The sequence below is a fragment of the Vidua macroura genome, chromosome 21 (genome assembly GCF_024509145.1).
Source record: "Vidua macroura isolate BioBank_ID:100142 chromosome 21, ASM2450914v1, whole genome shotgun sequence".
In the NCBI taxonomy this organism is placed as follows: domain Eukaryota; kingdom Metazoa; phylum Chordata; class Aves; order Passeriformes; family Viduidae; genus Vidua; species Vidua macroura.
The window spans coordinates 5,939,368-5,953,195 of record NC_071591.1 but is presented as its reverse complement, the minus strand read 5'-3'; the positions used below and the strand labels follow the sequence as shown (position 1 = coordinate 5,953,195).

Genomic DNA, 13,828 nt, shown 5'->3' with positions numbered 1-13,828 from the left:
TCTTGTCTTAGCAAATAGAAGAGCTGAATTTCTGGGATGTGATTCCTCCAGGAAGCCCTGGTCATCCCACTACATACACACATCTTGAGACCATCTTTCCCAGACACAGCCCACCTGTGGCACTTTTGCCCTCAGAGCATAATTTATAGGAATGATTCCTCCCCCAAGCTGCAGAGCAGCTGTAATGGTTTGTTTACATCAGAAAGCTGCCCTTGGTTTAACTTAAACAACACATCCTAAGATTTTAAGCTGATTTAGTTAAAAGCTCTGTAGACACTAGACCTGGACTCATATGATTAATCACAACCATTACTGTTGGCTTAGCAATGGTAATTAACTCACCTGAACTAAAGTAAAGATTTTTATTCACATCAGCTGAAATAATGAGCAGATTTAAACCTGCAGCCAAGTGCAACCATAGGAAGCCATCAGGGGGTTTATGAGGAAGCATAGGCAGAAGCCTGAGCTGCTTGAGAGAGACTATAGTGCCCAAAACTCGACAGTCACGACCCCTCTAACATCACAGCGATGCTCACCAGCCTTCACAAAGGACAACCAGACACTTCTCCCTGCCCCTGTCCTTGTGCCAGGGCAGGGATGAACCATCCCAGAGTATCTGACTTGCTTTGCTAAGGTAAAGCACAACACACACACACACCAAGTGTTTCACACCCCTGAGAGAGGGTAGGTTACACCTCCCCGGTGCATGGTCAGTGCCAAGATGGGAGTTCCAAGTGTTCACATTTTTGGTCACAAATCTTAACCATCCACACTAGAAGAAGGAATCCTGGAAGGGACACACGTGAATGAAGTCCTTTTTATCCCTGCAACACAGGGAGAAGGAGCAAATCGTGTGGGCAGGGACTAACATCTGGAATCACTACATGAGAGCCAGGCGTCACAGAAAGCGACAGCATTCCTCAAGTTTCCATGCAGGGTAGGGAACCTTCCTTTCCCCCGCGCAACCCCATCCGTCAGCCGCTCACTTCCTGCCAAACTCTGCCTTCCCAGCAGCCAGCAAGCTCCTCCCTCGAGTCTAGTTAGCTTTCCACTGCCACGTCAAGTGAGGCAGAAGGACAGAAGGGAAGCAAGAAGGGAGGGAGCAAAAACCAGAAGAGGGAGGGAGGCTCAGCAATGCCAGGGCGTAGTGGGGGGAGAGAAAGAAGGGATGTGGATTGCTCCTGCAGCAGCCAGAGGTGAGCTGCAAGGGCAACTGGCCAAGGTTGCCTTCTGCAACCCTGTCCAAGGACCTTCTGGAGGGCTTGGAAGCAAAGGCTGGCTCTGTTTGAGCTTTGCTCTGGACCCGCTGATCTTCAGGAGAAGAGATGAGGGTGCATGGGGCCTGAGGATCCTCCCACACAGCTCCATGGGGAAGAAGAGGAGTTGAATGAAGCAACAAGTTCTGCACATCTGGGTGACAGCCAAGACTTCACAGAATTTTCTCCTCAAACTGCAGTAATCTATTTTTTTTTTCTCTTTCTAAAAAGGTGCAGCATATCCCAGGTGGAATCCAGGTACCAGCCTGACACCAGCACTGGAAGAGGAAGGCGCTTGGAAACTTGCTCCAAATTGGAAACACGCAGGGAGCAACATTTCTTCTCCCCCAGCTGCCAGATGAGGATGTTTTTCCAATCAGGACTTGGACTTTCGTTCACCCCATCTCTGCCCCGCACAACCCCATCCCAAAAGCAGGGAGGGGAGAGGACTAATGAGCTGCTGATTGCCGGAGAGCAGATCGCAGAGGCTCCACTCCGTCTGCCCAGTGTTCAGACTACCTGTTCAGGACTACGAGATTGTACAGTAGTCTGCACATTGGTTAGGCTGTGCTGGGATACACCACACACTGCCAGTGCTGCACGGGGACGGCAACACCTGCACGGCAGAGGGACATGCTTGGAGAGGGTGGGCTCCGGGGATGGCTGCATGCAGAGGTCACTCATCTCTCAGCCTGGGAGGGTCTAACCCTTTGGAGCCATGCCTGATCATCACTTCTACCTGCCTGTTCACCAGACTACTCACAACCCTCTTATTTCTCCTCTGTCTCTCTCATTCCATTCTTATTTCTTTCAGTTTCATGTGCTTGTCCCAAGGTAGCTGTGTTCAGGATGGCTTATGTTTCACATGCTAAGCTTTGCCATAAAATGCAGAAATAAACACACAGGCCTGTAAGAGTCACAACTGCGGTGTGCTTTGCTACCTGAGAAGGCAGGTTCAAGCACAGAAAGGGGACTGGAGAAAGGGGAGTTCATAGTGGAAAAATAGTGGTCATAATACAAAGAAAATCCTACAAGGGATTCAGAGCTGGAGGTTTGGATACTCTGGGTGTTGTGTTTGCTTTGATGTTTGTCTGCCAGAGAAAGAAGAGAAAATGAGTGAAAGCATAAGTGAGGACTGATAAAAGCTGAGTAAGATTATGAAAAATATACACACTTGTGAGAAAAGATAAGTGCATGAATGAAAAGGCTCCACAGAGAATGTAAAGAAAATGAACATTTTCCAGAGAGCGCCTGAGAGCAGCACGAAAGCAGGAGAGGAATCACCTCAGAGCAGACCTGCTCTTATGCTCTTTAAAAACAAGCTGGATGCAAAAACTCAACAGCAGCCAACTCATCACAGCAAGCTTCTGATGACTGGGGGCATTTGAGTAAAGAAAAAGGATTTCTACCACCTGATCTGGGCCTCAAGGACATGGATTGGGGAGTGGAAGGGACCAAAGAAGAGGGAAGTGCATGTGTACAGTGGGGGGGACAGTCTCTACTGATCCATGTGTTTATTTGTAAACTAGAATTGGGTAAGAGACACTGACAGGTACAGAACACACAGCTATTTAGTGCCTGTCAATAAGGTCCCATCTTCCCCAGGACAGGAATACGTTTCAAGCAAAAAAGAACGCATGAAGACAGAGAAGAAGCTCAACAACTGATGCATCAGGAATCAACACCATCTGTAGGGAATATGAAGCACTTGCATGCACCTGAAGTACCTAAAACTCTGCAGCCATCCCTCCTTGTACACACACAGGTCTCAAATGCAGTGACATTGCATGCAACACGTGAATACCCCCAAGCCAATAAGGTCATTCTTCTAATGTAGCCACCCATTCACACAAGACACAGATTTCTAGTACATGATTTACCTGAGAAAGGACAAAAGGCTCCATCTCTATTGGACATTCACACAAATTCCCAAAAGAAGCAGCAGATATATCCATCCACCCAGCTGTGCAAACACTCCAGCACACAGTGGCACACAGGCACTCCAGAAGGAACAGTTACCCTGCAGAGCAGGGTGTGAGCTTTACTGGCAGGAACACAGTACAGTGCTCATTCCATCCTGCCTATAAGGTCCCTGTCACCAGCAGCTCTCTCCAAGCTCACAGACCCTCTTTTCCAGCAGGCAGGAAAGCCCTGCAGAGTCATAGACACTGTGCATTTCATAAGGGATCTGGGCAGGAGAAGTATCAAATCAAATTCTTTTATCATGTCCACTGTGGTGTTTGCTGAGCAGCCAGTGTGCTCTAGTGCTGTGCTGCTGCTCCACTGGGATACTATGGCCTCTCTGAGCAAGGAGACCTCAGTCTGTACTGCCAGCAGCCAGAGCAGGCTCCTCCCCACCTCTCCTTCCCACTGCTGGCCTGCAGCATCATCCCACAGGGTTCAGGAGATGCAGGTACCTCAGGAGGGTCGCCAGGTCCTGGGAGGCCAAGCTTTCTGTGGGGCCACTCTCCATGGGGCCAGTGTTTGACTTATTGAAAGGAGACAGGAAGAAAAACAGAGAGCCCAGGAGCACACACACATGCTCTTGGCAGCAAGGCAGAGTGGGGAGCCAACTTTCCACCCCCGCTTGGCCCACTCTTTCCTTCCCCTCCCATTCCCCAGCACACTCCTTCAGGCCCCTCCAGAGCATCAACAGCCATATATCCCTGCTAACATGTAATGCTGGGCCCTTTAAGACATTTTAAGCTTCGGTTCCTTTCTTCAGAGGCAGAGAAAAAACAAGCGAGTGCTGCGGAAAGACTGGTATTTCACTAATGGGGTCCAGATGTCTTCATTCCGCAGACGCTGGGTCCTGGCTTGTGAGACAGGGCAGGGAGAGGCAGTGTCCCCAGTCCTCCTGGCCCCAGAGGTGCTGGCCTATCCTTCACCCTCTCCCCACCACACACCACCTCACCCTGCTCCTTCCCCCATCAGCACCCACAGCTCTGCTACCAGCACTTCCATCCACAAAAGGCAGATTCAGCTTTCTCCTTGTTCCCTCTGGAAAGCAGCCAGAGCGCAGGGGAACTAGGACAAGAGAGCCCACAAAACTGCAGGGTGGGGCAGACACAGCCTCCCCCTTCCTTCCAGAGCTGAAGCAAAGAAAGACCATGGTGTACAAGCTTTAAAAACACATGAGATTGTTTCAGGAGCTGAAGAAGACATGAGTCCTCCTGAACTGGTGAAGAAGGAAAGCTCTGTAACAGACATGTAAAAATCCCCTGTCTGACAGGGGACCATGCACCGTAGAGCAGCTCTTGGGTGTTGAGTCAGCTCCATGCAGGACTGAGGTTTGGGATGGGAATCCCCATGCTCAAGGCTCTCCCAGCTGCCCATCAAATGCACCAACTTTTAGCCTGATTCAATATTTGAGTCCAGGCAGACGTTGCTTCCTTTCTCCCTCACAACAGCCAGTGATCAAGGAGTTGAACTTGGGGAGGAAGCAAATAAAACACACACTTCCCTTTCCCCCCTGCTCCCACTCAATTGAAAACAAAGGCTCCTTTCTCAGAGGCAGCTCAGACCTCATCGGTGCTGGTTCTCTGTGTTTAAGGGACAGGGGCTGGCAGGGAACTGTTTTCATTAGGCAGCTCTGCAGAAGGGAAATGGTGCAGACCTCCAGTTGCTATCAACCCCCAAGGCTGCCCTCCCTTAGGAGGGGAGGGAGGTCCAATCCCCATCCCAGGCAACTGGAATCTATCAACAGTTTATACATCCCCACTGCAGACCGCCCTCCCTCCCACTCCCTGGGGGAAGAACAGGGAATTCTGATCATCTCTGTAATACAGATGTAGCAGCTGGCTTTGATTAAACCACTTGATGTTTATAACCACTCGACCTGCATATGAAGCCCAGAGGAGAGGGAAGCCTCCCCAAGCAACTCTGAACACAAAGGGCAGGGGTCTTACAGCAGAGACACACTGATTTAGCAAAAGCCATTTCAATGCCTGGTTCTTTAATTAGGAAATTGCTGCCTGCTCATCCGTAGCAGCACAGCAGTCATCTCCATACAGAAAGCAATATTTAGAGGCTGATTCATCACTGTATTTGTCATCATTTCTACCTGCTGAGAAGGAAACAGGCCCACTGATAGCAACTAGACAAGAATCCAGTCCTAGCTGCAGCTCCCAGACACAATAGTGAGTGCCTCAGAATACCTGAGGGACACAAACCACAATAAGAGGCAGAGAAGTTTCTTCATTTGCAATCAGGAACCCTGATCAACTCAGAGCTTACGGCTACATCATACCAGACACTTTTCATCTCCCAGCACATTGAGGGGACTAAACCTTTCAATCACATCCTTACCAGAACCATCCAGCTATTCTTTCTATTTTCAAAGTAATCAAAAGGGACAATTAACTATCTTTGTCTTGCATAGGAAGCAAGACGCTGTTGACAGTGATTTCAGCTGGAACGATTCTGTCTGCTTATAACAATTCCCACTGAAGCAGAAACACATCACAGCATGTTTCCAGAATTGCTAATATTCAAGATTATCAAGCAACTCTACAGAGTAGGTCCGTGCTCTTATCAGTGATATTCCACACATCACTGTAGTTTTGATCAGCAAAACTCTGACCATTTACAACTCAAACAACATTAAATATACCATATTAACTGCCATTTTCAATATAGAATCAGTAAAAAGACATTCCTACTTTGCATGTTTAAGAGCTGGACCTGGGAGAGATTAATTAATTTACTCCAGGTCAGAAGGAGCCAGCACCTGAGCTAGAGCTTCAGGTCCACAGCTCCTGTTGCTTTGCTCTGAGAGAGCTTTTTTCTTGTAACCAGGAGATGCATGAAATCATTGCCACGTGCCTTCAGAAAACTCACTGCTGCCCCACAAATGCCTAAAAGTCCAAATATTGGAACTAACCCATCACACCCTTGATGATCACAGCTGCCACAGCAAAATGAATAAAGGTCAAAATCATTCCGAATGCCTGTCAACTTCCCACTAAGCCAGAACTTTAAGCATAAATATTACTCCTTGTGCGTCAAACAAGCCACATTCACATCAATTCTGAAATACTCAGCAGTACTGAGGCCATGGGGAGCCTGGCCCAAGGACAGTTTCAGCTTGTCACAAGCTGCAGACAGCACTCAGAAGATACATCTGTAATACCCAGTGACTTGAAGTGCTTTGTCCTCATCAGATGCCTGAGACTCCAGCAGCAGAGTTGAGCTACTCACCTCATCATCCTTGTACCAGGAGAGGTTCTCTGCTGTCAGGACAAACCAATACTCCTTGGAGCCACCCTTCATGATGCCAATGTTGTTGATGGTGAGCCAGCCTTTCCGGATCACCTGAGGGGGTGGAAGCAGTGAGCATTAATAAGGACAATCATTCCTGGCCTCAGGTGACAGAGGAGGGATCCAAAGGTATCCCTACATGCAGAGTAGTATGGAAAGACAAGGAACATGGTGCTCTCTGCTGCTGCCAGAAGAGCCCCCCATTCAACTGGCCAGTGGAGGTCCTTGCCCCAAAAGGGCCAGGAATAGCATAAAAAGGAGGCAGGAAGGAACCTGGCAGTGCTGTGCATTATACCCTCTGCCAAGAGGAAAGAGATACAGAAAGAACTACATCAGGAGTGCCTTGGACACTGGCACAACCTACAAGCACCAAATCACAGCAAAACACCCAGAAAAGGCCACACCTAGAGAAAACCAGGACACCAGCACACCTTTCTGCAGGTGTGGAGTGCTTCACTCAACTCAGGGTAGGGGGAACTAGTTCAGGACATGGCCAAGCACTCCAGAAAGAACTGAGTTAAGTGAAAGAAGTCACTAAGGATAACAGAACAAAATGGTGCATCTGGAATTAGTACCCTGGACTTCAGCATACCCAGGTATTTGGGCAGTCATATTAATCTTGGGCAAGACAAGTTCCTAGGAGTTTAGTCTGTAAAGAAGCCAGGCTATTACTCTCCAGGGGACTCTTACTCACCAAGTGCTAGTTTAGAACCCCACACGTGCCATAATCAAATGTAGGTATGCATCAGCTTAAAGGCATTAGCTTTTACTATTACTGCGCTATTCACACCCAGAAACCTCTGCATGCATTATTTGCACTGTGTTGTATGGATATGCTTGCTGAAAACCTCCTGGCATTGAAAAACCATGAGACTGCACTGTCTATTAGCTGGTTGCATTGTGTGAGCAACCTACCCAGTTGGCCTACCTGGTTTCCTGCCCTGGAGGTACAGGATCATTTAACTGGCAATTTACTCTGTAAAGGCGAACGTAGGAGCCTTGGATGTTCAGCTCCTGCCTTCTAAGCTCGAGCTAGTCCTACTCGCCGTGTGGACAGGAGGGGGCAGTGGAACAGAACTACACATCCTTGGATTGCTGCTTTTTATCTCCACCCACTTGAAAGATGTACCTGCAGTTCTGAATTCTTGCTCAGCATACTACCTTTCCACCTTATTTCTGCTTCATTCGTGGCTAATGCCAGCTGCCCTCCTCTCCCCATTCGGCAGCAGAGGGAATAATGTGTTTATGTCCTGGTTTTGCCTTCCCAGATGCAACATTAATGTTCATTAGCACACCCTGCTGAGTGGCCTTCTACTCACCAGGATCTCATCCTGCAAAGGGGAACCATAGCAACAGCAGCAGAGCAGAGAGCAGGAGAGGAGCAAAGAGAGGAGAGATTATTACCAGGAAAGCTGGAGCAGGAGAAGAGAGGCTCAAAAATAAAATAAAATAAATTGGAGGCTGGTACCAAATCTTTTACCCCAAGTGTTAATACAAGCAACCCCCATCCCAAAATAAATCTGCTAACAGGAAAGCGAAAGCATTTTACAGGTAGATCTGGAGTCTGCCCTTTGCACTCTTCTACGCTCAGCTCTACTGTAAGGGACTGCAGAGGATGGGATTCCCTACAGCTGCTCCAAAATGGCTGGCCAGCCCAGCCTGCTGAGAACACCTGCCTGCCAACAATCTGAAACAGTCTGCAATGTCACATCCAGGGAGAGATGGCCAAACATTCTGTTATGAAGAGGATGGATGTCAGGAGTGAATGTCTTTTTAAAAGACTAAGCAAAAGCATTTGCTTCCATTCTCTATGAAGCTGCTTGTAAGGCTTTGTTTCCAAGATCTCCTAGCCAAGACAGCCTTGCCATGCACCCAGCAAATCTGGGACAAAGTGTCATTAGTCTCTTTTTAATTCTGTGTACACTCCTTATGGTTCCTGGAGGATTAAGGGAAGTCCTCTCCTCCACTGCTGTCTTCTCCCATGGGTGTGTTCTGATACATACCCACTGCAACTATGGCTATCATCACCCTCTATCTCCCTGTACAGAGATTTATACACTTCCAGTGAAGTTTTTCAGAAAAAGAGTCCATAAACTCTCTTGAAATCTCTTTTCAGAAAGTAGATACCACTCATGGGAAAGACCGCTAGAAAGGACAATTCTGTAACAGGTCAGACCTAGTGTTCTGTACCTCTCACCTTGGCAGGAGAGTTGGCACAGTTAGTGAAGGGGCTGAACAAACAGGTTTATAGAACATTAATTAATAAGGATTTCTACCAGAAAAGCAAGACCAGATCTTGATTATCAAGCTGCCATTGCCCTCCATTGCTGCCAGATGCTCAATTCTTCCTGACTGCAGGTAGCCTAAACCACTATCCTCCAGTTATAAACAGTTTGATAAGTTAAAAAAAAAAAAAAAGGCAATACAACAAAACAATTTAGAGCAGTGCTGCATCCAGCCCAGCACTTGTCCACCTGGTAACTTCCAGGCAGCAAACATGTTCTCCTTGCAGCAGTGAAGGAGATGGAACTCAGCCTACCTGGTTACCAGCTGCCTTCTTCTTGCTCATCTGGCTGCTCCTCTGCTGAGCACTGAAAACAACAGCAGAGACATTCAAAACTTCTAAGGCTCTTCTTGATCACCTGAATCCTTCTCCCTTTGGATAACTGCTACAGTCATTTGGGGCCCCCCACCACTGGCTTCCAAGCCCTGATTACCCAATCTTGCACCATCTGCTCTCTCAGCCTGGACTACTCATCTTCTCACTCCCACATGAACCTCATTTGGGTCACTAACCCTCCGTAGCTGCTGGTTTTTTTTGTTCTGACACAAAACTAATACTGTAACACCCCCTTCCAGGCATCTCTGTTCTTGTCCCAGCCTTGCAATCCAGAGCCACTGAAAAAACAAGCAATACTGAGAGCTGCACCATTCTTGGGACCATAGGATCTGCACCAGGGCCTCTGCACCTCATTTACTGGAGCAGCTATAGGACAGAGCCACAGGAAACACACGTGGAGAAGAGGAGGCAATAGGAGGTGAATGCTTACTTGGCAAAGCCAATGAAATCCTCGTGGTTTGTGTTCATGTAAGCCAGCTCAATGTCTATTAGAAGCATGACCTGCCAAAGAGAGGCACAGACAAGAGGTTAGTGACTGACACTGCTAACAGGGGCACACAGAGCCCTGGACATTGTTCATCCAATCCCCTCTGCAGCCAGACACCCCTTGGCCCAGGCCCAACTTAGATGTCTTCAAAAGGTGTCCCCCCCACCCCCAATTTCCCCCCCGACACACGTTCCTGATCCCCACCTGATCCTTGGTCCTGCCTTCTCTCTCACGGATGTGGGTGGTGACGATCCTCTCCATCTCCTCACGCAGATGAGGGTACTGGCTGAGCTGCAGGAGAGAGGAAACACGTGCACATGGGAAAGGGAGGTAAAAAGGGGGCTGCAGCCCCCCACATGTACACATGCACACATACACCTTGCTACCAGGTATTCTCAAGGGAAGTTCTAGAAAGCTGGACTTGCAGACAGATTTTTCCAAGTTCCTGGAGGTCTGTTGCAGTGTGCTTGCTCTGGGCTTCAGAGAAAAGCCCTTTTCAATCTTGCAGCAACCTTTCTGTCTCACCAGAGACCTGCTCCAAACTCACCACGCTCTTCCTGTCATGAGGCTTTTGGCAAACCCCAGATATAAGTGCACTGCTTCTTGCTTGTTGGGTTTTACCATTAAAACGAGTCCTTTCTCTAGAAGTTCAGCATCTCACTGCAGTAGGCTAAGCAGGTGAACAGCCTTTTCTTACGAACTGTTAAGTCCTCTAGGAAGTGAAGTGGATTTCAGTCCCGGTTTGCTGAGGGACTAAGCGAAAGCATCTGTCTCTCTCCAACATCCACAAGCAGAGACACAGGATCTGAGCAGCTCAAGGGTTTGTGTCTCCAAGAAGCACCATGCTCTGGGCATCCAGCTGCTTCTAACTGTTCTCCACTGTGCTGGGGCAGGACTACACAGCTGAGATCTATGCTCACATTGCACCTACAGCACATTTTTTGTTAGCGAGGAGTGAATCTTTTCCTGCCCACACTGAGAAGCAGGATGACTCTGGTAGCTGTGATTCAAGGGAGATTATCTACAGAGATAATACCTGAGTTACACTTCTAGAATCAGCACCTTTAAAGTCCTCTGGGTTTCACAAGCACCTGCCTTCTTGCCTAGAGTCATAAACCTCTAGTGATTCCTACAGCAACAACTGTTGCATTGAAGTCAAATTCAGCACAGTCAAATAAAATTAAACCTCTAGATCCAGAATCCAGTCTTTTTTTCCTGCATTTTACCTATCCCCTGTGAAACTGTTTTCCCTGTTTTTTTTTTAATGTTACCTCTAATTTGACTATGATGTCAAACAGTATTTCACTTGCCCAAGACATGTACTGCATTTGTTTTGTTCCTCCAGTTTATGAAAGCTTCTTAAACTGGTTTGCCCTTTTTTTTTTTTTTGTATACATAATTATAACATGCTACAAAGAACAGTCTCAAAATGTGCAGTATCACTTCTAGAAGCCAGATCCCACACTAACCACCACCAATACTCCTAACATCTGCCAACAAATAGTTTCAAACCCTTTGAGCTCCCTTGCAGTCAAGCAAGTTGTAATAGCCTAGAATAGGAATTTGGACTAGATTTGACACTATTTTTAAATGTGTGGGGTTTTCTTTTTTTCCTGCCTCTGTGGCCTTCAAAAGTGGAATTTCTGTTTCCCAGTACCACCTTGTCTTGAAAGCAAAAACTGGGTGTTCTCCATGATCTTTTGGTTCAGGCAGCTGGTTGCTTCAGAGACAGACAGGGAAAGCTTCCTGTTTCCTTTGGGGGGTTGGCAAAGGATAGATGGGCAAGTTAAGTCAAACAGAAAAACAGGAAGTTGGAAAACCTTTAAGCAAGTCTCAGCTTCTTTGCTTCAAATTAAAAAAAAATCAACAAACAAACACAGTCAAACAAAAACCGCATTAAACCTCCCCCCACCATCCCAGTCCCAACCAGTTCAAATGCACACAAAGTGCAAAACAAGTAGTGGTTTGTTCAGAACCCAGCTCGTCCAGCAACATCCATATGCAAAAATAAATTGGCAGCATTGGTCCCCATGCAGGAGCTTCTGACCCCAAGCATGCACAGGAGCAGCAAGGGTGGGCAAGGAAAAAGGATAAACAAGCCACAGGATGTCACACCACCAAGGAACATGCAACAGGGTATAGAGGGGCAAGGAGTTATCACCAGCAGGACAAACAGCACCCAGAAATGCCATGACTCTGAAAGACAGGAGAGCAGGCGACCCTTCAAGGGGTAAAGTCTGTCAGCCTGGGATCGTGTCCCAGCTCAGTGGGGTTTTGATCCTGTTTTAGCATCATTTTCCTGTTTAATCAAAATACAAGCTTACAGCCCTCTTTGAAAACCAATTTGTCCCAATAGTCCTTAATTCCCCTCTTTGCAGATTCTACAAGTCCTTGCCAGCACACCAGACATCAGCCTTCAGCTGAAGGGCTGCTGACTTGTAAGACTTTCCTGCACTTGTGAGACACTGCAGTGCAGTCTGGCACAGAAGATTCCTGCTTTTGGAAAAACACTAGCTAGAATATTATCTTCCTAAATGTAAGGGACCATGCTTATACCAGATTTCTGTTGCTTTTGGAGCTAGTCTCCAATAGCAAGAAGCTCAGAATCAAGCCAGTCACAGGACAGCTGTTAATGTCTGTCTTCTTCAGTCCTCAACTTTGTCTAATAGTCAAGAAATAGTCAGCTTTTCATACAGGAAAACTGTACCGTGAACACAGATGGGTTTGTGACCTTCTGTGTTCTTTGATAGTCTCATAATATTCAATCTATACAGCTTTATCAACTGTACATACAATGATTTCTTCACCAACTGAGGTGAAATGAAATAATTGTGAGAGAACATAAACAATAACACACAACAGTTCAGGACAGCAACAAACCAAGGCTACAGGACTGTTAAGCTAATTCAAGAGGTGTTAGCCCAAGCAGCCTTCCTTTCCAGAAGCCTTGCAAGACTTCTGGTGAATTTAAAGGTTTTTTCATCTTTGTAGATGCAGCATCAGTCCACAACATGGCAGGCTGGGTATTACCTTACAATTAGCATCAGTCCTAAAGTAGCCTTTTCCAGATGCTTCCCCTAATAGCACATGCTCTTGTCCATGTCAAGCAGTTAGAGCTATAACATGCAAAATAAATATTGCAAATTAACTAAATGTCCCTGTGCTGTTACTACCTTATGCCATCAGAACCCATCTCAGTCCAGCTGAAATCCTTAAGTGGCCTTTGCTTTCTTTCTACTCTTTCAGAGGGAGGTACAGGCAAGATTAACCTTCTCACTACATGCAGACATTTGACTTAAAACATTACTAAAGTCTTCCTTTTTTTCTTCCAGTACTATTGCTATGTGCTTTCATTCAGGCAGTTATTTTACATCTAACATCTGCCTCCCTGGCCTCTCTGGCTTTAACCATAGCCATTAGTCTCCTACAGCGTCACTATCACCTTCCTTACAGGATTACCCAGGTTGCATCACCTTGGAATATCCTCAGAGGGTCATCCATCACATCATGGATTAAAAAATCCACAGAGCAAGTGGGTATCCAGCCACTCCAATGACAAGGTCCAACAGAGAAACTAGAATTCAACACCCTGGGGTTTTTATCATCATCCTTCTCTCTCCCCACCCAGAGCAGACATTACCAGCTGGATACAGAACACAGTGCAAGCAATCACACCCATCAAAATAAAAATCCACATCAGAAACAGGCTGAGAAGGAGTTACTCTGCCTCACATCAGACTCCACAATATGGCAACAGCAAGACTCCTCAAAAAATAGATTGGGCAGAGCTTTGGGGCATGTCAAAGACGAGTCCTTACAGAGGTGGAAATGAGCTCTGCATTTCTAAGTGAGCCAGACCTTATTAACTCATCTTTTGCCCTCACTCTGAACTCACATCAATCCTTATCTTCTCCTCCTTCCCAATTTAGGGCTCACCAAAATGCTGGTGAGTCTGGCTGTAACCCTGGAAGAAGGAAACTGTAATTTCCAAGTCCTAAAATAGCCCATGGAACATTCCTTTCCAACTCAGTTTCCAGAACACACTTCTGTTGTGCCACATGTTCCTGGCCCCTCGCTGGTAAGTTTAACACCAATTGCCACATCTGCCTTTTTTTTAAAGGAGGCATGTGGTGCCCTCTCCTGGAGGGAACCAGCCCGGGAATCAAAGCCACTCCTGCCCCAGCCTCCAAGAAGTATTTGACACCT

At 47.0% G+C, this 13,828-nt stretch overlaps 1 protein-coding gene across 18 annotated transcripts in view; it reads right to left on the bottom strand.

Moving 5' to 3' along the window:
• Nucleotides 1–13,828, bottom strand: part of DNM1 (dynamin 1) — a 65,540-nt gene that overhangs the window by 17,623 nt on the left and 34,089 nt on the right. For 14 of the 18 annotated variants that reach the window (XR_008440286.1, XR_008440287.1, XR_008440289.1 and 11 more), the window contains exons 11-15: nucleotides 9,827–9,913; nucleotides 9,566–9,636; nucleotides 9,055–9,106; nucleotides 7,835–7,846; nucleotides 6,456–6,569 (exon numbers count right to left, since the gene is read on the bottom strand). Coding sequence is in view for 14 of the 18 variants with exons in the window: in XM_053996617.1 (XP_053852592.1) it covers nucleotides 6,456–6,569; nucleotides 7,835–7,846; nucleotides 9,055–9,106; nucleotides 9,566–9,636; nucleotides 9,827–9,913 (336 nt within the window). In the remaining 4 variants the exon portion in view is untranslated. The remainder of the gene's footprint in view (nucleotides 1–6,455; nucleotides 6,570–7,834; nucleotides 7,847–9,054; nucleotides 9,107–9,565; nucleotides 9,637–9,826; nucleotides 9,914–13,828) is intronic. The other 4 variants (XM_053996610.1, XM_053996615.1, XM_053996616.1 and 1 more) reach the window with 1 other exon arrangement.